This window comes from Oncorhynchus masou, chromosome 5 (genome assembly GCF_036934945.1).
Source record: "Oncorhynchus masou masou isolate Uvic2021 chromosome 5, UVic_Omas_1.1, whole genome shotgun sequence".
NCBI classification, from domain to species: Eukaryota; Metazoa; Chordata; class Actinopteri; order Salmoniformes; family Salmonidae; genus Oncorhynchus; species Oncorhynchus masou.
This window is the reverse complement of record NC_088216.1, coordinates 10973049-11000837: the sequence shown is the minus strand read 5'-3', so window position 1 is coordinate 11000837 and position 27789 is coordinate 10973049. Positions and strand designations below refer to the sequence as shown.

The window sequence follows — 27789 nt, the reverse complement described above, 5'->3', positions numbered from 1 at the left end:
ATACAACAGGTGTAGTAGACCTTACAGTGAAATGCTGAATACAACAGGTGTAGTAGACCTTACAGTGAAATGCTGAATACAACAGGTGTAGTAGACCTTACAGTGAAATGTTGAATACAACAGGTGTAGTAGACCTTACAGTGAAATGCTGAATACAACAGGTGTAGTAGACCGTACAGTGAAATGCTGAATACAACAGGTGTAGTAGACCTTACAGTGAAATGTTGAATACAACAGGTGTAGTAGACCTTACAGTGAAATGCTGAATACAACAGGTGTAGTAGACCGTACAGTGAAATGCTGAATACAACAGGTGTAGTAGACCTTACAGTGAAATGCTGAATACAACAGGTGTAGTAGACCTTACAGTGAAATGTTGAATACAACAGGTGTAGTAGACCTTACAGTGAAATGTTGAATACAACAGGTGTAGTAGACCTTACAGTGAAATGTTGAATACAACAGGTGTAGTAGACCTTACAGTGAAATGTTGAATACAACAGGTGTAGTAGACCTTACAGTGAAATGCTGAATACAACAGGTGTAGTAGACCGTACAGTGAAATGCTGAATACAACAGGTGTAGTAGACCTTACAGTGAAATGCTGAATACAACAGGTGTAGTAGACCGTACAGTGAAATGTTGAATACAACAGGTGTAGTAGACCTTACAGTGAAATGCTGAATACAACAGGTGTAGTAGACCTTACAGTGAAATGTTGAATACAACAGGTGTAGTAGACCGTACAGTGAAATGCTGAATACAACAGGTGTAGTAGACCTTACAGTGAAATGCTGAATACAACAGGTGTAGTAGACCGTACAGTGAAATGCTGAACACAACAGGTGTAGATCTTACAGTGAAATGCTGAATACAACAGGTGTAGTAGACCTTACAGTGAAATGCTAAATACAACAGGTGTAGACCTCACAGTGAAATGCTGAATACAACAGGTGTAGTAGACCTTACAGTGAAATGCTGAATACAACAGGTGTAGTAGACCTTACAGTGAAATGCTGAATACAACAGGTGTAGAGACCTTACAGTGAAATGCTGAATACAACAGGTGTAGAGACCTTACAGTGAAATGCTGAATACAACAGGTGTAGTAGACCTTACAATGAAATGCTGAATACAACAGGTGTAGTAGACCTGACAGTGAAATGCTGAATACAACAGGTGTAGTAGACCTTACAGTGAAATGTTGAATACAACAGGTGTAGTAGACCGTACAGTGAAATGCTGAATACAACAGGTGTAGTAGACCTGACAGTGAAATGCTGAATACAACAGGTGTAGTAAACCTTACAGTGAAATGCTACATACAGTAGAGAGGCTATATACAGTAGAGAGGCTATATACAGTAGAGAGGCTATATACAGTAGAGAGGCTATATACAGTAGAGGCTATATGCAGTAGAGGCTATATACAGTAGAGAGGCTATATACAGTAGAGAGGCCATATACAGTAGAGAGGCTATATACAGTAGAGAGGTCATATACAGTAGAGAGGCTATATACAGTAGAGGCTGTATACGGTAGAGAGGCTATATACAGTAGAGAGGCTATATACAGTAGAGAGGCTATATACAGTAGAGAGGCTATATACAGTAGAGAGGCTATATACAGTAGTGAGGCTATATACAGTAGAGAGGCTATATACAGTAGAGAGGCTATATACAGTAGAGAGGCTATATACAGTAGAGGCTACATACAGTAGAGAGGCTATATACAGTAGAGAGGCTACATACAGTAGAGAGGCTACATACAGTAGAGAGGCTATATACAGTAGAGAGGCTATATACAGTAGAGAGGCTATATACAGTAGAGAGGCTATATGCAGTAGTGAGGCTATATACAGTAGAGAGTCTATATACAGTAGAGAGGCTATATACAGTAGAGAGGCTATATACAGTAGAGAGGCTATATACAGTAGAGGCTATATGCAGTAGAGAGGCCATTTTCAGTAGAGAGGCTATATACAGTAGAGAGGTCATATACAGTAGAGAGGCTATATACAGTAGAGGCTGTATACAGTAGAGAGGCTATATACAGTAGAGAGGCTATATACAGTAGAGGCTACATACAGTAGAGAGGCTACATACAGTAGAGAGGCTATATACAGTAGAGAGGCTATATACAGTAGAGAGGCTATATACAGTAGAGAGGCTATATACAGTAGAGAGGCTATATACAGTAGAGAGGTCATATACAGTAGAGAGGCTATATACAGTAGAGGCTAAATACAGTAGAGACGCTATATACAGTAGAGAGGCTATAAACAGTAGAGAGGCTATATACAGTAGAGAGGCTATATACAGTAGAGAGGCTATATACAGTAGAGAGGTCATATACAGTAGAGAGGCTATATACAGTAGAGGCTAAATACAGTAGAGACGCTATATACAGTAGAGAGGCTATAAACAGTAGAGAGGCTATATACAGTAGAGAGGCTATATACAGTAGAGAGTCTATATACAGTAGAGAGGTCATATACAGTAGAGAGGCTATATACAGTAGAGGCTAAATACAGTAGAGAGGCTATATACAGTAGAGAGGCTACATACAGTAGAGAGGCTATATACAGTAGAGAGGCTATATACAGTAGAGAGGCTATATACAGTAGAGAGGCTATATACAGTAGAGAGGCTATATACAGTAGAGAGGCTATATACAGTAGAGGCTACATACAGTAGAGAGGCTATATACAGTAGAGAGGCTATATACAGTAGAGAGGCTATATACAGTAGAGAGGCTGTATACAGTAGAGAGGCTATATACAGTAGAGGCTATATACAGTAGAGAGGCTATATACAGTAGAGAGGCTATATACAGTAGAGAGGTCATATACAGTAGAGAGGCTATATACAGTAGAGGCTAAATACAGTAGAGACGCTATATACAGTAGAGAGGCTATAAACAGTAGAGAGGCTATATACAGTAGAGAGGCTATATACAGTAGAGAGTCTATATACAGTAGAGAGGTCATATACAGTAGAGAGGCTATATACAGTAGAGGCTAAATACAGTAGAGAGGCTATATACAGTAGAGAGGCTACATACAGTAGAGAGGCTATATACAGTAGAGAGGCTATATACAGTAGAGAGGCTATATACAGTAGAGAGGCTATATACAGTAGAGGCTATATACAGTAGAGAGACTATATATACAGTAGAGAGGCTATATACAGTAGAGGCTATATACAGTAGAGAGACTATATATACAGTCGAGAGGCTATATACAGTAGCAGGGCTATATACAGTAGAGAGGCTATATACAGTAGAGAGGCTACATACAGTAGAGAGGCTATATACAGTAGAGAGGCTATATACAGTAGAGAGGCTACATACAGTAGAGAGGCTATATACAGTAGAGAGGCTATATACAGTAGAGAGGCTACATACAGTAGAGAGGCTATATACAGTAGCGAGGCTATATACAGTAGAGAGGCTATTTACAGTCGAGAGGCTATTTACAGTCGAGAGGCTATATACAGTAGAGAGGCTATATACAGTAGAGAGTCTATATACAGTAGAGAGGCTATTTACAGTCGAGAGGCTATTTACAGTCGAGAGGCTATATACAGTAGAGAGGCTGTATACAGTAGAGAGGCTATATACAGTAGAGAGGCTATTTACAGTAGAGAGGCTATATACAGTAGAGAGGCTGTATACAGTAGCAGGGCTATATACAGTAGAGAGGCTATATACAGTAGAGAGGCTATATACAGTAGAGAGGCTATATACAGTAGAGAGTCTATATACAGTAGAGAGGCTATTTACAGTCGAGAGGCTATTTACAGTCGAGAGTCTATATACAGTAGAGAGGCTATATACAGTAGAGGCTATATACAGTAGCGAGGCTATATACAGTAGAGAGGCTATACAGTAGCGAGGCTATATACAGTAGAGAGGCTATATACAGTAGCAGGGCTATATACAGTAGAGAGGCAACATACAGTAGAGAGGCTATATACAGTATGTGTGTGTGTGTGTGTGTGTGTGTGTGTGTGTGTGTGTGTGTGTGTGTGTGTGTGTGTGTGTGTGTGTGTGTGTGTGTGTGTGTGTGTGTGTGTGTGTGTGTGTGTGTGTGTGTGCGTGCGTGTGTGTGTGTGTGTGTTGGTTTTGTAGCAGGCTTGACCGTACTGAGTGGCCGCGTGTGTGTGTGTGTGTTGGTTTCGTAGCAGGTTTGACCGTGCTGTGTGTGTGTGTGTGTGTGTGTGTGTGTGTGTGTGTGTGTGTGTGTGTGTGTGTGTGTGTGTGTGTGTGTGTGTGTGTGTGTGTGTGTGTGTGTGTGTGTGTGTGTGTGTGTGTTGGTTTCGTATCAGGTTTGACCGTGCTGAGTGTGTGTGTGTTGGTTTCGTATCAGGTTTGACCGTGCTGAGTGTGTGTGTGTTGGTTTCGTATCAGGTTTGACCGTGCTGAGTGTGTGTGTGTGTTGGTTTCGTATCAGGTTTGATCGTGCTGAGTGTGTGTGTGTGTTGGTTTCGTATCAGGTTTGACCGTGCTGAGTGTGTGTGTGTTGGTTTCGTATCAGATTTGACCGTGCTGAGTGTGTGTGTGTGTTGGTTTCGTATCAGGTTTGACCGTGCTGAGTGTGTGTGTGTGTTGGTTTCGTATCAGGTTTGTCCTTGCTGAGTGTGTGTGTGTTGGTTTCGTATCAGGTTTGACCGTGCTGAGTGTGTGTGAGTTGGTTTCGTATCAGGTTTGACCGTGCTGAGTGTGTGTGTGTTGGTTTCGTATCAGGTTTGACCGTGCTGAGAGTGTGTGTGTTGGTTTCGTATCAGGTTTGACCGTGCTGAGTGTGTAACTCTGGGGAGTCCTATGAGGTGACTCGTGTCCTCCCTTCATAACACATGTTGAGACACTTTGCATAACAGGGAAGTGTCCATTGCAACAAAGGAATTCACGTCTGTGAACATCACATGTGTGTGTGTGTGTGTGTGTGCGTGCGTGCGTGCGTGCGTGTGTGTGTGTGCTCATACCAGGGTCATATATCAAAACATTTCCCCTTTTTTTTAAATTAGAGTTCTCTATTTAACAATGCTGACACCACACACACACACACACACACACACACACACACACACACACACACACACACACACACACACACACACACACACACTGCTCTGGCAGGAAGCTATGCAAATCTGATTCTGCAAATGTCTGACCGCTGAGCAGCAGGGTTTTGTATTAGAGACATTAATGTCTTTTACACTAACTCGATGAACACCTTGTGGCTCTCTTTCTCTCTCTCTCTCTTTCTCTCCATCTCTCTCTCTGTCTCTCTCTCTCTCTCCTCTCTCTTTTTCTCTCTCTCACTCCTCTCTCTTTCTCTCTCTCTCCCCTCTCTTTCTCCCACCTCTCTCTCTCTATCTCTCCCCTCTCTTTCTCCCACCTCTCTCTCTCTCTCTCTCTCTTTCTCTCCATCTCCTCTCTCTTTCTTTCCATCTCTCTCTCCTCTCTCTTTCTCTCTCTCCCCCTCATGTTATCTCTCCTTCTCTCCCTTGATTCTATCCCTCCACCTCCCTACTGGTTTCCATAGTGATGTGCACAGTATTGTGTCTGTCGATCAATCAATTAATCAGTCAATCATTACACAAGTTGGCTGAGGGGATGTGTGATGATGACCATTTTCAATGTGATAATTGAACCTACGAAGTGTGACTCAATGGCTTGTGAATAACCTGTTCTGATTAGCCCACTGCAGTTCCTGTGTCTTAACTAACCTGATACGATTGGCTTCTGTAGTTCCTGTGTCTTAAATAACCTGATATGATTGGCTTCTGTAATTCCTATGTCTTAAATAACCTTATCTGATTGGCTTCTGTAGTTCCTGTGTCTGAAATAACCTGTTCTGATTGGCTCCCTGTAGTTCCTGTGTCTGAAATAACCTGTTCTGATTGGCTCCCTGTAGTTCCTGTGTCTGAAATAACCTGTTCTGATTGGCTCCCTGTAGTTCCTGTGTCTGAAATAACCTGTTCTGATTGGCTCCCTGTAGTTCCTGTGTCTGAAAAACCTGTTCTGATTGGCTCCCTGTAGTTCCTGTGTCTGAAATAACCTGTTCTGATTGGCTCCCTGTAGTTCCTGTGTCTGAAGAACATCCGTACGTTCCTGGGGGTGTGTCAGGAGAAGTTCCACCTGAGGAAGACTGAACTGTTTGAAGCCTTCGACCTGTTTGATGTCAGAGACTTCGGCAAGGTGTGTGTGTGTGTGTGTGTGTGTGTGTGTGTGTGTGTGTGTGTGTGTGTGTGTGTGTGTGTGTGTGTGTGTGGGTGTGTGTGTGTGTGTGTGTGTGTGTGTGTGTGTGTGTGTGTGTGTGCGTGCGTGCGTGCGTGCGTGTGTGTCGTCTTTGACATGGGGGTTACAGCAGTTTTCTTTCGTTTTATTCTGCTCCCCCCCTCACAGTCTGCAGCTTCCTGTCAACGTGTCACCACGGTTACCATAAGCCGACCCAGTTACAGGAACGAGGCTTGTTTCTCTTTGAGACCCCATAACACAGTCATAACACAGTCATAACACAGTCATAACACAGTCATAACACAGTCATAACACAGTCATAACACAGCCATAACACAGTCATAACACAGTCATAACACAGTCATAACACAGTCATAACACAGCCATAACACAGTCATAACTGGGGCGGCAGGGTAGCCTAGTGGTTAGAGTGTTGGACTAGTAACCGAAAGGTTGCAAGTTCGAATCCCCGAGCTGACAAGGTACAAATCTGTCGTACTGCCCCTGAACAGGCAGTTAACCCACTGTGCCTAGGCCATCATTGAAAATAAGAATTTGTTCTTAACTGACTTGCCTAGTAAAATAAAGGTAAAATAAAATAAATTTTTTAATTAAAATAACACAGCCAGAACACAGCCCAGAACACAGTCAGAACACAGCCACAACCTTTAAACAGCACAGTCAAGGGGCGTCCACATACTTATGGCCATATAGTGTCCATGCAGTACCAGTCTACTGTCTCTCAGCAGTTGGTTGGTCTGCCCTCTTCCTTCTCCTCTACTTCAGGTTTCACTTCTCTCTCTCGCTCTCACTTATTTCTCTCTATCTCTCTCTGTCTCTCGCTCTCACTTTCTCTCAATTCAATTCAATTCAATTCAAGGGGCTTTATTGGCATGGGAAACATGTGTTAACATTGCCAAAGCAAGTAAGGTATATCTCTCTCTGTCTCTCTCTCTCTCTCTCTCTCTCTCTCTCTCTCTCTCTCTCTCTCTCTCGCTCTCACTTCTCTCTCTCTCTCTCTCTCTCTCTCTCTCTCTCTCTCGCTCTCACTTCTCTCTCTCTCTCTCTCTCTCTCTCTCGCTCACTTCTCTCTCTCTCTCTCTCTCTCTCTCTCTCTCTCGCTCTCACTTCTCTCTCTCTCTCTCTCTCTCTCTCTCGCTCTCACTTCTCTCTCTCTCTCTCTCTCTCTCTCTCTCGCTCTCACTTCTCTCTCTCTCTCTCTCTCTCTCTCTGTCTCTCTCTCGCTAGAGAGTCTTCTTCAAGACGCTGCAGTTTCGGTCTCTCTCTCTCTCCATCCAGTTGCTGAGTCATAGCAAAACTGTAAGACAGAGAGGGAGCAATGGAAGCATTCCAGTGTATTGTCCCTCTCGTTTCCTTTCATAAATAGGTTCCGTGTTCTATCTGCTAAACAGCTCACCACCAGCAAAACGACAGCAATTAAATATCTAGCATATTTATCTAAAAAGTCTCTTTACATCTTTCTATGTCATCCCATGTCTCTCTATGTCATCCCATGTGTCTCTATGTCATCCCATGTCTCTCTATGTCACTCCATGTCTCTCTATGTCATCCCATGTCTCTCTATGTCATCCCATGTCTCTCTATGTCATCCCATGTGTCTCTATGTCATCCCATGTCTCTCTATGTCACTCCATGTCTCTCTATGTCATCCCATGTCTCTCTATGTCATCCCATGTCTCTCTATTCCATCCCATGTCTCTCTATGTCATCCCATGTCTCTCTATGTCATCCCATGTCTCTCTATGTCATCCCATGTTTCTCTATGTCATCCCATGTCTCTCTATGTCATCCCACGTCCCTGTATGTCATCCCATGTCTCTTTATGTCACCCCATGTCTCTCTATGTCATCCCATGTCTCTCTATGTCATCCCATGTCTCTCTATGTTATCCCATGTCTCTCTATGTCATCCCATGTCTCTCTATGTCATCCAATGTCTCTCTATGTCATCCCATGTCCCTGGATGTCATCCCATGTCTCTCTATGTCATCCCATGTCTCTCTATGTCATCCCATGTCTCTCTATGTCATCCCATGTCTCTCTATGTCATCCCATGTCTCTCTATGTCATCCCATGTCTCTCTATGTCATCCCATGTCCCTGGATGTCATCCCATGTCTCTCTATGTCATCCCATGTCTCTCTATGTCACCCCTGTATGTCTGTGTTTCAGGTGATAGATACCTTGTCCATTCTGTCCTACTCCCCCATCTCCATCCAGAAGGGTTTCCAGTAAGTTACCAAACTCTATAAACTTAACCATTCTCCTTTCTTCTTTATTGGAACGTAGAACACTATCTTTATGTATTCTCTCTCTCCCCACCTCCCCAATTTCTCCCCTCTCTCTCTCTCTCCCCCACCTCCCCCATCTCTCTCTCTCCCCCACCTCCCCCATCTCTCTCTCCCCCACCTCCCCATCTCTCTCTCTCCCCACCTCCCCCATCTCTCCCCACATCCCCCATCTCCCCCTCTCTCTCTCTCTCTCTCTCTCTCTCTTTCTCCCTCTCTCTCTCCCCACCTCTCCCATCTCTCCCCTCTCTCTCTCTCCCCACCTCTCTCATCTCTCCCCTCACTCTCTCTCTCTCTCTCCCCACCTCCCCCATCCCCCCCTCTCTCTCTCTCTCTCTCTCTCTCTCTCTCTCCCCACCTCTCCCATCTCTCCCGTCTCTCTCTCTCCCCACCTCTCCCATCTCTCCCCTCACTCTCTCTCTCTCTCCCCACCTCTCCCATCTCTCCCCCCCTCTCTCTCTCTCTCTCTCTCTCTCTCTCTCTCTCTCTCTCTCCCCCCACCTCTCCCATCTCTCCCCTCACTCTCTCTCTCTCCCCACCTCTCCCATCTCTCCCCCTCTCTCTCTCTCTCTCCAGGTCTTTCCCAATAGATGGCTGTATTGCTGATGATGATATCTACAACGGTCTCTCTGACCAGATTGAGTAAGTTACTGTGTGTATGTGTGTGTGTGTGTGTGTGTGTGTGCGTGTATATGTGTTGAATCATAATGACTAATTGGATCCTCCCTCTCTCTCCCTTCCACCCCTCTCTCTCGCTCCCTTCCTCCCCTCCCTCTCTCTCTCCCTTCCTCCCTCTCTCTCCCCCTTCCTTCCCCCTCTCTCTCCCTCCCTCCCTCCCCCTCTCCCTCCCTCCCTTCCCCTCTCTCTCCCTCCCATCTCTCTCTCTCCCTCCCCCTCTCCCCCCTCTCTCCCCCATCTCTCTCCCTCCTCTCTCTCCCTCTCCCCCTTCTCTCCCCCTCCCCTTTCTCTCTCCCTTCCCTCTCTCTCTCCCTCCCCCTCTCTCCCTCCCCTCTCTCTCTCCCTCCCCCTCTCTCACCCTCCCCTCTCTCTCCCTCCCTCTCTCTTTCTCTCTCCCTCCACTCTCTCTCTTCCTCCCTCCTCCTCTCTCTCTCCCCTCCCCTCTCTCTTTCTCTCACCCTCCCCTCTCTCTCCCTCCCCCTCTCTCTCCCTCCCCTCTCTCTTTCTCTCTCCCTCCACTCTCTCTCTCCCTCCCCTCCTCTCTCTCCCCCTCCCTCTCTCTCTCTCTCCCTCCCCTCTCTCCCCCTCTCAGTGAAACAGTGGATGAGGATGATGACCTTTATGACTGTGTGGAGGATGAGGAGAATGAGGGGGATGAGATATATGAAGACTTGATGAGGGCCGATGAGCCATCGGAGACGGTGAGAGAATACAACGGTCAATACTACCAGAGATGTGTTAACTCAGCTCCTTTGTTTTCACACTTAAATGATGGGGGAGCTGTTTTTACACTCGGGAATGGTAATTTTATTGTTTGTGTATTGGTTCTGTTATGGTTGTGTTATTGTTGTGTATTGGTTGTGTATTGGTTCTGTTATGGTTCTGTTATGGTTTTGTTATGGGTTTGTTATGGTTGTTGTTATGGTTGTGTTATGGTAGTGTTGTGGTTGTGTTATGGTTGTGTTGTGTTATGGGCTTGTTATGGTTGTGTTATGGTTGTGTTATGGTTCTGTTACGGGTTTGTTATGGTTGTGTTATGGTTGTGTAATTGTGGTTGTGTTATGGGTTTGTTATGGTTGTGTTATGGGTTTGTTATAGTTGTGTTATGGTTGTGTTATGGTTGTGTTATGGTTGTGTTATGGGTTTGTTATAGTTGTGTTATGGTTGTGTTTTGGTTGTGTTATGGTTGTGTTATGGTTGTGTTATGGGCTTGTTATGGTTGTGTTGTGTTATGGGTTTGTTATGGTTGTGTTATGGTTATGTTATGTTGTGTTATGGGTTTGATATGGGTGTGTTATGGTTGTGTTATGGTTGTGTTGTGTTATGGGTTTGTTATGGTTGTGTTATGGTTGTGTTATGGTTGTGTTGTGTTATGGGTTTGTTATGGTTCTGTAATTGTGGTTGTATTATGGTTGTGTTATGGTTGTGTTATGGTTGCGTTGTGTTATGGTTGTGTTATGGTTGTGTTATGGGTTTGTTATGGTTGTGTTTTGGTTGTGTAATTATGGTTGTGTTATGGTTGTGTTATGGGCTTGTTATAGTTGTGTTATGGGTTTGTTATGGTTGTGTTATGGTTGTGTTATGGTTGTGTTATGGTTGTGTTATGGTTGTGTTACGGGTTTGTTATGGGTGTGTTATGGGTGTGTTATGGTTGTGTTATGGTTGTGTTGTGTTATGGGTTTGTTATGGGTGTGTTATGGTTGTGTTATGGTTGTGTTATGGGTTTGTTATGGTTGTATAATTGTGGTTGTATTATGGTTGTGTTATGGTTGTGTTATGGTTGTGTTATGGTTGTGTTATGGTTTTGTTATGGTTGCGTTGTGTTATGGTTGTGTTATGGTTGTGTTATGGGTTTGTTATGGTTGTGTTATGGTTGTGTTATGGGTTTGTTATGGTTGTGTTATGGTTGTGTTATGGGTTTGTTATGGTTGTGTTATGGTTGTGATATGGGTTTGTTATGGTTGTGTTATGGTTGTGTTATGGGTTTGTTATGGTTGTGTTATGGTTGTGTAATTATGGTTGTATTATGGGTTTGCTATGGTTGTGTTATGGGTTTGTTATGGTGTGTTATGGTTGTGTTATGGTTGTGTTATGGGTTTGTTATGGTTGTGTTATGGTTGTGTTATGGTTGTGTTATGGTTCAGCAGAAGATGGAGGTGGATAAGAGAGAATGCTGTTGTGTTATGGTTGTGTTATGGTTGTGTTATGGTTGTGTTATGGGTTTGTTATGGTTGTGTTATGGTTGTGTTATGGGTTTGTTATGGTTGTGTTATGGTTGTGTAATTATGGTTGTGTTATGGGTTTGCTATGGTTGTGTTATGGGTTTGTTATGGTGTGTTATGGTTGCGTTATGGGTTTGTTATGGTTGTGTTATGGTTGTGTTATGGTTCAGCAGAAGATGGAGGTGGATAAGAGAGAATGCTGTTGTGTTATGGTTGTGTTATGGTTGTGTCATGGTTCAGCAGAAGATGGAGGTGGATAAGAGAGAATGCTGTTGTGTTATGGTTGTGTTATGGTTGTGTCATGGTTCAGCAGAAGATGGAGGTGGATAAGAGAGAATGCTGTTGTGTTATGGTTGTGTTATGGTTGTGTCATGGTTCAGCAGAAGATGGAGGTGGATAAGAGAGAATGCTGCCTGCAGGAGATCAGACTGACAGAGGAGAAATACACTGACACGCTGGAATCCATATTACAGGTATTACTTTTTCTCTCTGTCCTCCTTCTCTCTTTCTCTCTGTCCTCTTTCTCTCTGTCCTCCTTCTCTCTTTCTTTCTGTCCTCTTTCTCTCTGTCCTCCTTCTCTCTTTCCCTCTGCCCTCTTTCTCTCTTTCCACCTCTCTTTCTCTCTGTCCCTTCTTCTCTCTTTCTCTCTGTCCTCCTCTCTTTCTCTCTGTCCTCCTCTCTTTCTCTCTGTCCTCCTTTCTTTCTCTGTCCTCCTCTCTTTCTCTATGTCCCTTCTTCTCTCTTTCTCTCTGTCCCTCCTTCTCTCTTTCTCTATGTCCCTCCGTCTCTCTTTCTCTCTCTCCCTCCTTCTCTCTCCCTCTCGCTCACCTTCTCTCTCCCTCCTCTCTCTACATCTCTTCTTCTGTCTGTGTCTCTCTCTTGCTCTCTCTCTCTCTGTCTGTCTGTCTGTTTCTCTCTCTCTCTCTCTCTCTCTCTCTCTCTCTCTCTGCTGTCAAACTGAACTGTAACTCTCTCTCTCTCCCTCTCTCTCCCTCTCTCTCTCTCTCTCTGTCTCTCTCTCTCTCTCTGTCTCTCTCGCGCTGTCTCTGTCTCTCTCTCTCTCTCTCTCTGTGTGCGTAGCACTTCATGAAGCCCCTCCAGAAGTTCCTTCAGCCTCACGACATAGAGCATCTTCATCAACACGGCGGTATGTTCTGTTCTTCCCTCTGTACGTAGTATTGTGTTTATACTCTGACTAAACCAAACATTAAGAACACCTTTCTGAAACTGTGACCTCAGAACAGCCTCAGAACTGCCTCAGTTTGTCACAGCAAGGTGTGGAAAGCCGTTCCACAGGGACGCTGGCCCATGTTGACTGTAACACTTCGCACAGTTGTGTCAAGTTGGCTGGACGTCCTTTGGGTGCTGGACAACGATTGATACACACGGGAAAAATGTTGAGCGTGAAAAACCCAGCAGCGTTGCAGTTCTTGACACACACCGGTGCGCCTGGCACCTACAACCACACCCTGTTCAAAGGCACTTTGATTTTGTCTTGCCCATTCGCCCTCTGAATGACGCACAGACACAATCCATGTCTCATGAGTCTCAATCCTTCTTTAACTCGTCTACCCCCCTTCATCTACACTGACTGAACATCAATAAGGGATCATAACTTTCACCTGGATTCACCTGGTCAGTCGTGGAAAGAACAGGTGTTCCTAATGTTTTGTATAGTGATTGTAGAAAGAAGTAATTATCTCCATAGGTGTGTGTGTGTAGGGTAAACTGTGTGTGTAGGGTAAACTGTGTGTAGGGTAAACTGTGTGTGTAGGGTAAACTGTGTGTGTAGGGTAAACTGTGTGTGTAGGGTAAACTGTGTGTGTAGGGTAAACTGTGTGTGTGTAGGGTAAAATGTGTGTGTGTAGGGTAAACTGTGCGTAGGGTAAACTGTGTGTGTGTGTAGGGTAAACTGTGTGTGTGTAGGGTAAACTGTGTGTGTGTGTAGGGTAAACTGTGTGTGTGTAGGGTAAACTGTGTGTGTAGGGTAAACTGTGTGTGTGTAGGGTAAACTGTGTGTGTGTAGGGTAAACTGTGTGTGTGTAGGGTAAACTGTGTGTGTACAGGGTAAACTGTGTGTGTACAGGGTAAACTGTGTGTGTGTAGGGTAAACTGTGTGTGTGTAGGGTAAACTGTGTGTGTAGGGTAAACTGTGTGTGTGTAGGGTAAACTGTGTGTGTGTAGGGTAAACTGTGTGTGTAGGGTAAACTGTGTGTGTACTTGGTAAACTGTGTGTAGGGTAAACTGTGTGTGTAGGGTAAACTGTGTGTGTGTAGGGTAAACTGTGTGTGTAGGGTAAACTGTGTGTGTGCAGGGTAAACTGTGTGTGTGTAGGGTAAACTGTGTGTGTGTGTAGGGTAAACTGTGTGTGTGTGGGGTAAACTGTGTGTGTGTGGGGTAAACTGTGTGTAGGGTAAACTGTGTGTAGGGTAAACTGTGTGTGTAGGGTAAACTGTGTGTGTAGGGTAAACTGCGTGTGTGTAGGGTAAAATGTGTGTGTGTAGGGTAATTGTGCGTAGGGTAAACTGTGTGTGTGTAGGGTAAACTGTGTGTGTAGGGTAAACTGTGTGTGTGTAGGGTAAACTGTGTGTAGGGTAAACTGTGTGTAGGGTAAACTGTGTGTGTAGGGTAAACTGTGTGTGTGTAGGGTAAAATGTGTGTGTAGGGTAAACTGTGTGTAGGGTAAACTGTGTGTGTGTAGGGTAAACTGTGTGTGTGTGTAGGGTAAACTGTGTGTGTGTAGGGTAAACTGTGTGTGTACAGGGTAAACTGTGTGTGTAGGGTAAACGGTGTGTGTGTAGGGTAAACTGTGTGTGTGTAGGGTAAACTGTGTGTGTGTAGGGTAAACTGTGTGTGTGTAGGGTAAACTGTGTGTGTGTAGGGTAAACTGTGTTTGTAGGGTAAACTGTGTGTGTACTTGGTAAACTGTGTGTAGGGTAAACTGTGTGTGTAGGGTAAACTGTGTGTGTGTAGGGTAAACTGTGTGTGTAGGGTAAACTGTGTGTGTGCAGGGTAAACTGTGTGTGTGTAGGGTAAACTGTGTGTGTGTGTAGGGTAAACTGTGTGTGTGTGGGGTAAACTGTGTGTGTGTGGGTAAACTGTGTGTAGGGTAAACTGTGTGTAGGGTAAACTGTGTGTGTAGGGTAAACTGTGTGTGTAGGGTAAACTGTGTGTGTAGGGTAAAATGTGTGTGTGTAGGGTAATTGTGCGTAGGGTAAACTGTGTGTGTGTAGGGTAAACTGTGTGTGTGTAGGGTAAACTGTGTGTGTAGGGTAAACTGTGTGTAGGGTAAACTGTGTGTAGGGTAAACTGTGTGTGTAGGGTAAACTGTGTGTGTGTAGGGTAAAATGTGTGTGTAGGGTAAACTGTGCGTAGGGTAAACTGTGTGTGTGTAGGGTAAACTGTGTGTGTGTGTAGGGTAAACTGAGTGTGTGTAGGGTAAACTGTGTATGTAGGGTAAACTGTGTGTGTAGGGTAAACTGTGTGTGTGTAGGGTAAACTGTGTGTGTACAGGGTAAACTGTGTGTGTGTAGGGTAAACTGTGTGTGTGTAGGGTAAACTGTGTGTGTAGGGTAAACTGTGTGTGTAGGGTAAACTGTGTGTAGGGTAAACTGTGTGTGTGTAGGGTAAACTGTGTGTGTAGGGTAAACTGTGTGTGTAGGGTAAACTGTGTGTGTGTAGGGTAAACTGTGCGTGTGTAGGGTAAACTGTGCGTAGGGTAAACTGTGTGTGTAGGGTAAACTGTGCGTGTAGGGTAAACTGTGCGTAGGGTAAACTGTGTGTGTGTAGGGTAAACTGTGTGTGTAGGGTAAACTGTGCGTAGGGTAAACTGTGTGTGTGTAGGGTAAAGTTTTCGTAGGGTAAACTGTGTGTGTGTAGGGTAAACTGTGTGTGTGTAGGGTAAACTGTGTGTGTAGGGTAAACTGTGTGTGTGTAGGGTAAACTGTGTGTGTAGGGTAAACTGTGTGTGTGTAGGGTAAACTGTGTGTGTGTAGGGTAAACTGTGTGTGTAGGGTAAACTGTGTGTGTGTGTATGGTAAACTGTGTGTGTAGGGTAAACTGTGTGTGTGTAGGGTAAACTGTGTGTGTGTAGGGTAAACTGTGTGTGTGTAGGGTAAACTGTGTGTGTAGGGTAAACTGTGCTTAGAGTAAACTGTGTGTGTGTAGTGTAAACTGTGCGTAGGGTAAACTGTGTGTGTAGGGTAAACTGTGTGTGTGTAGGGTAAAATGTGTGTGTGTAGGGTAAACTGTGCGTAGGGTAAACTGTGTGTGTGTAGGGTAAACTGTGTGTGTGTGTAGGGTAAACTGTGTGTGTGTAGGGTAAACTGTGTGTGTAGGGTAAACTGTGTTTGTGTAGGGTAAACTGTGTGTGTGTAGGGTAAACTGTGTGTGTGTAGGGTAAACTGTGTGTGTGTAGGGTAAACTGTGTGTGTAGGGTAAACTGTGTGTGTGTAGGGTAAACTGTGTGTGTAGGGTAAACTGTGTGTAGGGTAAACTGTGTGTGTGTAGGGTAAACTGTGTGTGTAGGGTAAACTGTGTGTGTAGGGTAAACTGTGTGTGTGTAGGGTAAACTGTGTGTGTGTAGGGTAAACTGTGCGTAGGGTAAACTGTGTGTGTGTAGGGTAAACTGTGCATAGGGTAAACTGTGTGTGTGTAGGATAAACTGTGTGTGTAGGGTAAACTGTGTGTGTAGGGTAAAATGTGTGTGTGTAGGGTAAACTGTGCGTAGGGTAAACTGTGTGTGTGTGTAGGCTAAACTGTGTGTGTGTAGGGTAAACTGTGTGTGTAGGGTAAACTGTGTTTGTGTAGGGTAAACTGTGTGTGTAGGGTAAACTGTGTGTGTACAGGGTAAACTGTGTGTGTGTAGGGTAAACTGTGTGTGTGTAGGGTAAACTGTGTGTGTGTAGGGTAAACGGTGTGTGTGTAGGGTAAACTGTGTGTGTAGGGTAAACTGTATCTGTAGGGTAAACTGTGTGTGTAGGGTAAACTGTGTGTGTGTAGGGTAAACTGTGCGTAGGGTAAACTGTGTGTGTGTAGGGTAAACTGTGCGTAGGGTAAACTGTGTGTGTGTAGGGTAAACTGTGTGTGTGTAGGGTAAACTGTGAGTAGGGTAAACTGTGTGTGTAGGGTAAACTGTGTGTGTGTAGGGTAAACTGTGTGTGTGTAGGGTAAACTGTGTGTGTAGGGTAAACTGTGTGTGTAGGGTAAACTGTGTGTGTGTACAGGGTAAACTGTGTGTGTGTAGGGTAAACTGTGTGTGTGTAGGGTAAACTGTGTGTGTGTAGGGTAAACTGTGTGTGTGTAGGGTAAACTGTGCGTAGGGTAAACTGTGTGTGTGTGGGGTAAACTGTGTGTGTGTAGGGTAAACTGTGTGTGTGTAGGGTAAACTGTGTGTGTAGGGTAAACTGTGTGTGTAGGGTAAAATGTGTGTGTACAGGGTAAACTGTGTGTGTGTAGGGTAAACTGTGTGTGTGTAGGGTAAACTGTGCGTGTGTAGGGTAAACTGTGTGTGTAGGGTAAACTGTGTGTGTGTGTATGGTAAACTGTGCATGTGTAGCTTAAACTGTGTTTGTGCACGGGAAACTGTGTGTGTAGGGTAAACTGTGTGTGTAGGGTAAACTGTGTGTGTGTAGGGTAAACTGTGTGTGTAGGGTAAACTGTGTGTGTAGGGTAAACTGTGTGTGTATGGTAAACTGTGTGTGTATGGTAAACTGTGTGTGTGTAGGGTAAACTGTGTGTATGGTAAACTGTGTGTGTACAGGGTAAACTGTGTGTGTGTAGGGTAAACTGTGTGTGTAGGGTAAACTGTGTGTGTGCAGGGTAAACTGTGTGTGTGTAGGGTAAACTGTGTGTGTGTGTAGGGTAAACTGTGTGTGTGTGGGGTAAACTGTGTGTGTGTGGGGTAAACTGTGTGTAGGGTAAACTGTGTGTAGGGTAAACTGTGTGTGTAGGGTAAACTGTGTGTGTAGGGTAAACTGCGTGTGTGTAGGGTAAAATGTGTGTGTGTAGGGTAATTGTGCGTAGGGTAAACTGTGTGTGTGTAGGGTAAACTGTGTGTGTAGGGTTAAACTGTGTGTGTGTAGGGTAAACTGTGTGTAGGGTAAACTGTGTGTAGGGTAAACTGTGTGTGTAGGGTAAACTGTGTGTGTGTAGGGTAAAATGTGTGTGTAGGGTAAACTGTGTGTAGGGTAAACTGTGTGTGTGTAGGGTAAACTGTGTGTGTGTGTAGGGTAAACTGTGTGTGTGTAGGGTAAACTGTGTGTGTACAGGGTAAACTGTGTGTGTAGGGTAAACGGTGTGTGTGTAGGGTAAACTGTGTGTGTGTAGGGTAAACTGTGTGTGTGTAGGGTAAACTGTGTGTGTGTAGGGTAAACTGTGTGTGTGTAGGGTAAACTGTGTGTGTAGGGTAAACTGTGTGTGTACTTGGTAAACTGTGTGTAGGGTAAACTGTGTGTGTAGGGTAAACTGTGTGTGTGTAGGGTAAACTGTGTGTGTAGGGTAAACTGTGTGTGTGCAGGGTAAACTGTGTGTGTGTAGGGTAAACTGTGTGTGTGTGTAGGGTAAACTGTGTGTGTGTGGGTAAACTGTGTGTGTGTGGGGTAAACTGTGTGTAGGGTAAACTGTGTGTAGGGTAAACTGTGTGTGTAGGGTAAACTGTGTGTGTAGGGTAAACTGTGTGTGTGTAGGGTAAAATGTGTGTGTGTAGGGTAATTGTGCGTAGGGTAAACTGTGTGTGTGTAGGGTAAACTGTGTGTGTGTAGGGTAAACTGTGTGTGTGTAGGGTAAACTGTGTGTAGGGTAAACTGTGTGTAGGGTAAACTGTGTGTGTAGGGTAAACTGTGTGTGTGTAGGGTAAAATGTGTGTGTAGGGTAAACTGTGCGTAGGGTAAACTGTGTGTGTGTAGGGTAAACTGTGTGTGTGTGTAGGGTAAACTGAGTGTGTGTAGGGTAAACTGTGTATGTAGGGTAAACTGTGTGTGTAGGGTAAACTGTGTGTGTGTAGGGTAAACTGTGTGTGTACAGGGTAAACTGTGTGTGTGTAGGGTAAACTGTGTGTGTGTAGGGTAAACTGTGTGTGTAGGGTAAACTGTGTGTGTAGGGTAAACTGTGTGTAGGGTAAACTGTGTGTGTGTAGGGTAAACTGTGTGTGTAGGGTAAACTGTGTGTGTAGGGTAAACTGTGTGTGTGTAGGGTAAACTGTGCGTGTGTAGGGTAAACTGTGCGTAGGGTAAACTGTGTGTGTAGGGTAAACTGTGCGTGTAGGGTAAACTGTGCGTAGGGTAAACTGTGTGTGTGTAGGGTAAACTGTGTGTGTAGGGTAAACTGTGCGTAGGGTAAACTGTGTGTGTGTAGGGTAAAGTTTTCGTAGGGTAAACTGTGTGTGTGTAGGGTAAACTGTGTGTGTAGGGTAAACTGTGTGTGTAGGGTAAACTGTGTGTGTGTAGGGTAAACTGTGTGTGTAGGGTAAACTGTGTGTGTGTAGGGTAAACTGTGTGTGTGTAGGGTAAACTGTGTGTGTAGGGTAAACTGTGTGTGTGTGTATGGTAAACTGTGTGTGTAGGGTAAACTGTGTGTGTGTAGGGTAAACTGTGTGTGTGTAGGGTAAACTGTGTGTGTGTAGGGTAAACTGTGTGTGTAGGGTAAACTGTGCTTAGAGTAAACTGTGTGTGTGTAGTGTAAACTGTGCGTAGGGTAAACTGTGTGTGTAGGGTAAACTGTGTGTGTGTAGGGTAAAATGTGTGTGTGTAGGGTAAACTGTGCGTAGGGTAAACTGTGTGTGTGTAGGGTAAACTGTGTGTGTGTGTAGGGTAAACTGTGTGTGTGTAGGGTAAACTGTGTGTGTAGGGTAAACTGTGTTTGTGTAGGGTAAACTGTGTGTGTGTAGGGTAAACTGTGTGTGTGTAGGGTAAACTGTGTGTGTGTAGGGTAAACTGTGTGTGTAGGGTAAACTGTGTGTGTGTAGGGTAAACTGTGTGTGTAGGGTAAACTGTGTGTAGGGTAAACTGTGTGTGTGTAGGGTAAACTGTGTGTGTAGGGTAAACTGTGTGTGTGTAGGGTAAACTGTGTGTGTGTAGGGTAAACTGTGCGTAGGGTAAACTGTGTGTGTGTAGGGTAAACTGTGCATAGGGTAAACTGTGTGTGTGTAGGATAAACTGTGTGTGTAGGGTAAACTGTGTGTGTAGGGTAAAATGTGTGTGTGTAGGGTAAACTGTGCGTAGGGTAAACTGTGTGTGTGTGTAGGCTAAACTGTGTGTGTGTAGGGTAAACTGTGTGTGTAGGGTAAACTGTGTTTGTGTAGGGTAAACTGTGTGTGTAGGGTAAACTGTGTGTGTACAGGGTAAACTGTGTGTGTGTAGGGTAAACTGTGTGTGTGTAGGGTAAACTGTGTGTGTGTAGGGTAAACGGTGTGTGTGTAGGGTAAACTGTGTGTGTAGGGTAAACTGTATCTGTAGGGTAAACTGTGTGTGTGTAGGGTAAACTGTGTGTGTGTAGGGTAAACTGTGCGTAGGGTAAACTGTGTGTGTGTAGGGTAAACTGTGCGTAGGGTAAACTGTGTGTGTGTAGGGTAAACTGTGTGTGTGTAGGGTAAACTGTGCGTAGGGTAAACTGTGTGTGTAGGGTAAACTGTGTGTGTGTAGGGTAAACTGTGTGTGTGTAGGGTAAACTGTGTGTGTAGGGTAAACTGTGTGTGTAGGGTAAACTGTGTGTGTGTACAGGGTAAACTGTGTGTGTGTAGGGTAAACTGTGTGTGTGTAGGGTAAACTGTGCGTAGGGTAAACTGTGTGTGTGTAGGGTAAACTGTGTGTGTGTAGGGTAAACTGTGTGTGTGTAGGGTAAACTGTGTGTGTGTAGGGTAAACTGTGCGTGTACAGGGTAAACTGTGTGTGTGTAGGGTAAACTGTGTGTGTGTACAGGGTAAACTGTGTGTGTGTACAGGGTAAACTGTGTATGTGTATGGTAAACTGTGTTTGTGTAGGGTAAACTGTGTGTGTGTATGGTAAACTGTGTGTGTGTATGGTAAACTGTGTGTGTGTAGGGTAAACTGTGTGTGTAGGGTAAACTGTGTGTGTGTGTATGGTAAACTGTGCGTGTGTAGCTTAAACTGTGTTTGTGCACGGTAAACTGTGTGTGTAGGGTAAACTGTGTGTGTAGGGTAAACTGTGTGTGTGTAGGGTAAACTGTGTGTGTAGGGTAAACTGTGTGTGTAGGGTAAACTGTGTGTGTATGGTAAACTGTGTGTGTATGGTAAACTGTGTGTGTGTAGGGTAAACTGTGTGTATGGTAAACTGTGTGTGTACAGGGTAAACTGTGTGTGTGTAGGGTAAACTGTGTGTGTAGGGTAAACTGTGTGTGTGTAGGGTAAACTGTGTGTGTAGGGTAAACTGTGTGTGTATGGTAAACTGTGTGTGTATGGTAAACTGTGTGTGTGTAGGGTAAACTGTGTAGGTGTAGGGTAAACTGTGTGTGTGTACAGGGTAAACTGTGTGTGTAGGGTAAACTGTGTGTGTGTAGGGTAAACTGTGTGTGTGTACAGGGTAAACTGTGTGTGTGTAGGGTAAACTGTGTGTGTAGGGTAAACTGTGTGTGTATGGTAAACTGTGTGTGTGTATGGTAAACTGTGTGTGTGTAGGGTAAACTGTGTAGGTGTAGGGTAAACTGTGTGTGTAGGGTAAACTGTGTGTGTGTAGGGTAAACTGTGTGTGTGTAGGGTAAACTGTGTGTGTAGGGTAAACTGTGTGTGTGTGTAGGGTAAACTGTGTGTGTGTGTAGGGTAAACTGTGTGTGTGGGGGGTAAACTGTGTGTGTGTGGGGTAAACTGTGTGTAGGGTAAACTGTGTGTGTAGGGTAAACTGTGTGTGCAGGGTAAACTGTGTGTGTGTAGGGTAAACTGTGTGTGTAGGGTAAACTGTGTGTGTAGGGTAAACTGTGTGTGTGTAGGGTAAACTGTGTGTGTAGGGTAAACCGTGTATGTGTAGGGTAAACCGTGTGTGTACAGGGTAAACTGTGTGTGGGGGGTAAACTGTGTGTAGGGTAAACTGTGTGTGTAGGGTAAACTGTGAGTGTGGGGTAAACTGTGTGTAGGGTAAACTGTGTGTGTAGGGTAAACTGTGTGTGTGTATGGTAAACTGTGTGTGTAGGGTAAACTGTGTGTTGGTAAGGGTAAACTGTGCGTGTAGGGTAAACTTTGTGTGTGTATGGTAAACTGTGTGTGTGTAGGGTAAACTGTGTGTGTGTCGGGTAAACTGTGTGTGTGTCGGGTAAACTGTGTGTGTAGGGTAAACTGTGTGTAGGGTAAACTGTGTGTGTGTAGGGTAAACTCTGTGTGTAGGGTAAACTGTGTGTGTGTAGGGTAAACCGTGTGTGTACAGGGTAAACTGTGTGTGTAGGGTAAACTGTGTGTGTGTATGGTAAACTGTGTGTGTAGGGTAAACTGTGTGTTGGTAAGGGTAAACTGTGTGTGTAGGGTAAACTGTGTGTGTGTATTGTAAACTGTGTGTGTGTAGGGTAAACTGTGTGTGTGTCGGTTAAACTGTGTGTGTGTCGGGTAAACTGTGTGTAGGGTAAACTGTGTGTAGGGTAAACTGTGTGTGTGTAGGGTAAACTGTGTGTGTAGGGTAAACTGTGTGTGTGTAGGGTAAACTGTGTGTGTGTGTACGGTAAACTGTGTGTGTGTAGGGTAAACTGTGTGTGTAGGGTAAACTGTGTGTGCAGTGTAAACTGTGTGTGTGCAGGGTAAACTGTGTGTGTGCAGGGTAAACTGTGTGTGTGTAGGGTAAACTGTGTGTGTAGGGTAAACTGTGTGTGTAGGGTAAACTGTGTGTGTGGGGTAAACTGTGTGTGTAGGGTAAACCGTGTGTGTGTAGGGTAAACCGTGTGTGTACAGGGTAAACTGTGTGTGTAGGGTAAACTGTGTGTAGGGTAAACTGTGTGTGTAGGGTAAACTGTGAGTGTGGGGTAAACTGTGTGTAGGGTAAACTGTGTGTGTAGGGTAAACTGTGTGTGTGTATGGTAAACTGTGTGTGTAGGGTAAACTGTGTGTTGGTAAGGGTAAACTGTGCGTGTAGGGTAAACTTTGTGTGTGTATGGTAAACTGTGTGTGTGTAGGGTAAACTGTGTGTGTGTCGGGTAAACTGTGTGTGTGTCGGGTAAACTGTGTGTGTAGGGTAAACTGTGTGTAGGGTAAACTGTGTGTGTGTAGGGTAAACTGTGTTTGTAGGGTAAACTGTGTGTGTGTAGGGTAAACCGTGTGTGTACAGGGTAAACTGTGTGTGTAGGGTGAACTGTGTGTAGGGTAAACTGTGTGTGTAGGGTAAACTGTGAGTGTGGAGTAAACTATGTGTAGGGTAAACTGTGTGTGTAGGGTAAACTGTGTGTGTGTATGGTAAACTGTGTGTGTAGGGTAAACTGTGTGTGTGTAGGGTAAACTGTGTGTGTAGGGTAAACTGTGTGTGTGTAGGGTAAACTGTGTGTGTGTGTACGGTAAACTGTGTGTGTGTAGGGTAAACTGTGTGTGTGTAGGGTAAACTGTGTGTGTAGGGTAAACTGTGTGTGTAGGGTAAACTGTGTGTGTAGGGTAAACAGCCCCCAACATATGAAGTCATAATTTCCCTCCTCCTCCCCCTCTTACCCCCCTCTCTCTACCCCCCCCCTCTCTCTCTCTCTCTCTACCCCTCTCCCCCTCTCTCTCTCTCTCTCTCTCTCTCTCTTTCTCTCTCTACCCCTCTCTCTCTCTCTACCCCCCTCTCTCTCTCTCTCTCTCCTACCCCCTCTCTCTACCTCCTCCCTCCCTCTCTCTCTCTACCTCCTCCCCTCCCTCTCTCTCTCTCTACCTCCCCTCCCCCTCTCTCTCTCTATACCCCCTCTCTCTCCCCCTCTCTCTACCCCCCTCTCTTTTCTCTCTCTACCCCCTCTCTCTCTACCCTCCCCCTCTCTCTCTCTCTACCCCCTCTCTCTCTCTACCCCCTCCCTCTCTCTCTCTACCCCCCTCTCTCTCTACCCCTCCCCCCTCTCTCTCTCTACCCCTCTCTCTGTCCCTCTCTCTCTCTCTCTCTCTCTCTCTCTCTCTCTCTCTCTCTTTCTCTCTACCTCCCCTCCCTCTCTGACTCTCTGTGTAGGATCTGGCTGTAACCCATCGTAGTCTGCTGGGGGAGATCCAGACCTCGATCTTAACCCTGAATGCCGAGAACCTTTACCAGGTCTTCATCAACTACAAAGAGAGGTAGAGAAATATCCAATCAAATCAAAGTTTATTTGTCACGTGCGCCGTATGCAACAGGTGTAGTAGACCTTACAGTGAAATGCTGAATACAACAGGTGTAGTAGACCTTACAGTGAAATGCTGAATACAACAGGTGTAGTAGACCTTACAGTGAAATGCTGAATACAACAGGTGTAGTGGACCTTACAGTGAAATGCTGAATACAACAGGTGTAGTGGACCTTACAGTGAAATGCTGAATACAACAGGTGTAGTAGACCTTACAGTGAAATGCTGAATACAACAGGTGTAGTAGACCTTACAGTGAAATGCTGAATACAACAGATGTAGTAGACCTTACAGTGAAATGCTGAATACAACAGGTGTAGATCTTACAGTGAAATGCTGAATACAACAGGTATAGTAGACCTTACAGTGAAATGCTGAATACAACAGGTGTAGTAGACCTTACAGTGAAATGCTGAATACAACAGGTGTAGTAGACCTTACAGTGGAATGCTGAATACAACAGGTGTAGTAGACCTTACAGTGAAATGCTCAATACAACAGGTGTAGAGTCCTTACAGTGAAATGCTGAATACAACAGGTGTAGTGGACCTTACAGTGAAATGCTGAATACAACAGGTGTAGAGACCTTACAGTGAAATGCTGAATACAACAGGTGTAGTAGACCTGACAGTGAAATGCTGAATACAACAGGTGTAGACCTTACAGTGAAATGCTGAATACAACTGTTGTAGTAGACCTTACAGTGGAATGCTGAATACAACAGGTGTAGTAGACCTGACAGTGAAATGCTGAATACAACAGGTGTAGACCTTACAGTGAAATGCTTACTTACAGGCTCTAACCAAATAGTGCAAAAAAGGTATTAGGTGAACAACAGGCTGATAGAGGTAGTATGTACTTGTAGATATATATATGATTAACAGAGAGTAGCAGCAGCGTAAAAAGAGGGGTTGGGGGGGGCACTCAATGCAAATAGTCCGAGTAGCCATTTGATTACCTGTTTAGGAGTCTTATGTCTTGGGGGTAGAAGCTGTTAAGAAGCCTTTTGGTCCTAGACTTGGCTCTCCGGTACCACTTGTCATGCTGTAGTAGAGAGAACAGTCTATGACTGGGGTGGCTGGGGTCTTTGACCATTGTTAGGGCCTTCCTCTGACACCGCCTGGTATAGAGGTCCAGGATGGCAGGCAGCTTGGCCCCAGTGATGTACTGGGCCGTACGCACTAAACCTCTGTAGTGCCTTGTGGTTCGGAGGACGAGCAGTGGCCGTACCAGGCAGTGATGCAACCAGTCCGGATGCTCTCGATGGTGCAGCTGTAGAACCTTTTGAGGATCTGAGGAACCATGACAAATCTTTTTAGTTTCCTGAAGGGGAATAGGCTTTGTCGTACCCTCTTCACGACTGTCTTGGTGTGTTTGGACCATTCTAGTTTGTTGTTGATGTGGACACCAAGGAACTTGAAGCTCTCAACCTGCTCCACTACAGCCCAGTCGATGAGAATGGGGGCGTGCTCAGTCCTCCTTTTCCTGTAGTCCTCAATCATCTCCTTAGTCTTGCTCAAGTTGAGGGAGAGGTTGTTATTCTGGCACCACAAGACCAGGTCTCTGACCTTCTCCCTATAGGCTGTCTCGTCGTTGTCTGTGATCAGGCCTACCACTGTTGTGTCGTCTGCAAACTTAATGATGCTGTTGGGAGTCGTACATAGCCACGCAGTCGTGGGTGAACAGGGAGTCCAGGAGGGGACTGAGCATGCACCCCTGGGGAGCTCCAGTGTTGAGGATCAGCCTGGCATATGTGTTGCTACCTACCCTCACAACCTGGGGGTGGCCCGTTAGGAAGTCCAGGATCCAGTTCCAGATGGAGGTGTTTAGTCCCAGGTTCCTTAGCTTAGTAATGAGCTTTGAGGGTACTATGGTGTTGAACGCTGAGCTGTAGTCAAGGAACAGCATTCTCACATAAGTGTTCCTTTTGTCCAGGTGGGAAAGGGCAGTGTGGTGTGCAATAGAGATTGCATCATCTGTGGATCTGTTTGGGCAGTATGCGAATTGGAGTGGGTCTAGGGTTTCTGGGATAATGGTGTTGATGTGAGCTATTACCAGCCTTTCAAAGCACTTCATGGCTACAGACGTGAGTGCTACGGGTCTGTAGTCATTTATGGGTATGTAGTCATGGTCAGCGCATGTCCTGCTAATCCATCTGGCCCCGCAGCCTTGTGTATGTTGACCTGTTTAAAGGTCTTACTCACGTCGGCTATGGAAAGTGTGATCACACAGTCGTCCGGAACAGCTGATGCTCTCATGCATGCCTCAGTGTTGCTTGCCTCGAAGATAGCATAGATGTGATTTAGCTCGTCTGGTAGGCTCGTGTCACTGGGCAGCTCACGGCTGTGCTTCCCTCTGTAGCCTGTAATAGTTTGCAAGCCCTGCCACATAAGACGAGCTTCGGAGTCGGTGTAGTATGAGTCAATCTTAGCCCTGTATTGACGCTTTGCCTGTTTGATGGTTCGTCGCAGGGCATAGCAGGATTTCTTGTAAGCTTCCGGGTTAGAGTCTCGCACCTTGAAAGCGGCAGCTCTACAGTAAGGCACCTTGTGGGTTTGTGATATATGGCCAATATACCACGGCTAAGGTCTGTGTAGAGGCACTCCACGCCATGTCTTACCTAAGAACAGCCCTTAGCCGTGGTATATTGGCCATATACCACACCCCTTCTGCCTTATTGCTGAAATATATCTCTCTATCCCAGGTTGTTGCCGTATGGGCGGTACTGCAGTCAGGTGGAAGCAGCTACTAAACACCTGGACAAGATGTCCGCCATGAAGGAAGGAGTTAAGATGAAACTAGAGGTGAGAATAGTGGTGGATACATCACCCATATGAAACATGGAGGAGGACAGAGAGGTGGATACTCTGAAGTTGCTTATTCTCTTTTAATTTACACTGAACTGATCTCTCCCCTCCCCTCCCCTCCCCTCCCCTCCCCTCCCCCTCCCCTCCCTCCCCTCCCCCTCCCCTCCCCCTCCTCCCTCCCCTCCCCTCCCCTCCCCTCCCCTCCCCTCTCCTCTCCTCTCCTCTCCTCCCCCCCCCTTCCCTCCCCCTCCCTCCCCTCCCCTCCCCCTCCCCCTCTCCTCCCCCTCCCCTCCCCTCCCCAGGAGTGCTCTAAGAGGGCTAACAGTGGCAGGTTCTCTCTGCGTGATCTACTCATGGTTCCCATGCAGAGAGTCCTCAAATACCACCTACTGCTCCAGGTACACAGTGTGTGTGTGTGTGTGTGTGTGTGTGTGTGTGTGTGTGTGTGTGTGTGTGTGTGTGTGTGTGTGTGCGTGCGTGCGTGCGTGTGTGGGTGGCTTAAATGCATCAGTGTTAATAGTGTAATGTGATTACCAGGAGCTGGTGAAACACACCTCCAGCAATACAGAGAAAGAAAACCTTCGGACGGCTCTAGACGCCATGAGAGTGAGTTGACCTTCCTCTTCCAGGCTTCACTGATACCAACAAGACAAGCATGAGTTCCTCTCCCAGACTTTACTGATACCAACAGGACAAGCATGAGTTCCTCTCCCAGACTTTACTGATACCAACAGGACAAGCATGAGTTCCTCTCCCAGACTTCACTGATACCAACAGGACAAACATGAGTTACTCTCCCAGACTTTACTGATTCCAACAGGACAAGCATGAGTTCCTCTCCCAGACTTTACTAACAGGACAAGCATGAGTTCCTCTTCCAGACTTTACTGATACCAACAGGACAAGCATGAGTTCCTCTCCCAGACTTTACTGATACCAACAAGACAAGCATGAGTTCCTCTCCCAGACTTTACTGATACCAACAGGACAAGCATGAGTTACTCTCCCAGACTTTACTGATTCCAACAGGACAAGCATGAGTTCCTCTCCCAGACTTTACTGATACTAACAGGACAAGCATGAGTTCCTCTCCCAGACTTTACTGATACTAACAGGACAAGCATGAGTTCCTCTCCCAGACTTCACTGATACTAACAGGACAAGCATGAGTTCCTCTCCCAGACTTCACTGATACTAACAGGACAAGCATGAGTTACTCTCCCAGACTTTACTGATACTAACAGGACAAGCATGAGTTCCTCTTCC

At 45.4% G+C, this 27789-nt stretch overlaps 1 protein-coding gene across 1 annotated transcript in view; it reads left to right on the top strand.

Moving 5' to 3' along the window:
• Positions 1-27789, top strand: part of LOC135532910 (proto-oncogene vav-like) — a 70438-nt gene that overhangs the window by 12872 nt on the left and 29777 nt on the right. Inside the window, 11 exon segments of the mRNA XM_064960345.1 lie at positions 6087-6203; positions 8434-8492; positions 9126-9191; positions 9820-9928; positions 11830-11922; positions 12530-12576; positions 12578-12596; positions 23566-23669; positions 26421-26520; positions 26826-26921; positions 27061-27129. Of these exon segments, the coding sequence (XP_064816417.1) occupies positions 6087-6203; positions 8434-8492; positions 9126-9191; positions 9820-9928; positions 11830-11922; positions 12530-12576; positions 12578-12596; positions 23566-23669; positions 26421-26520; positions 26826-26921; positions 27061-27129 (879 nt within the window).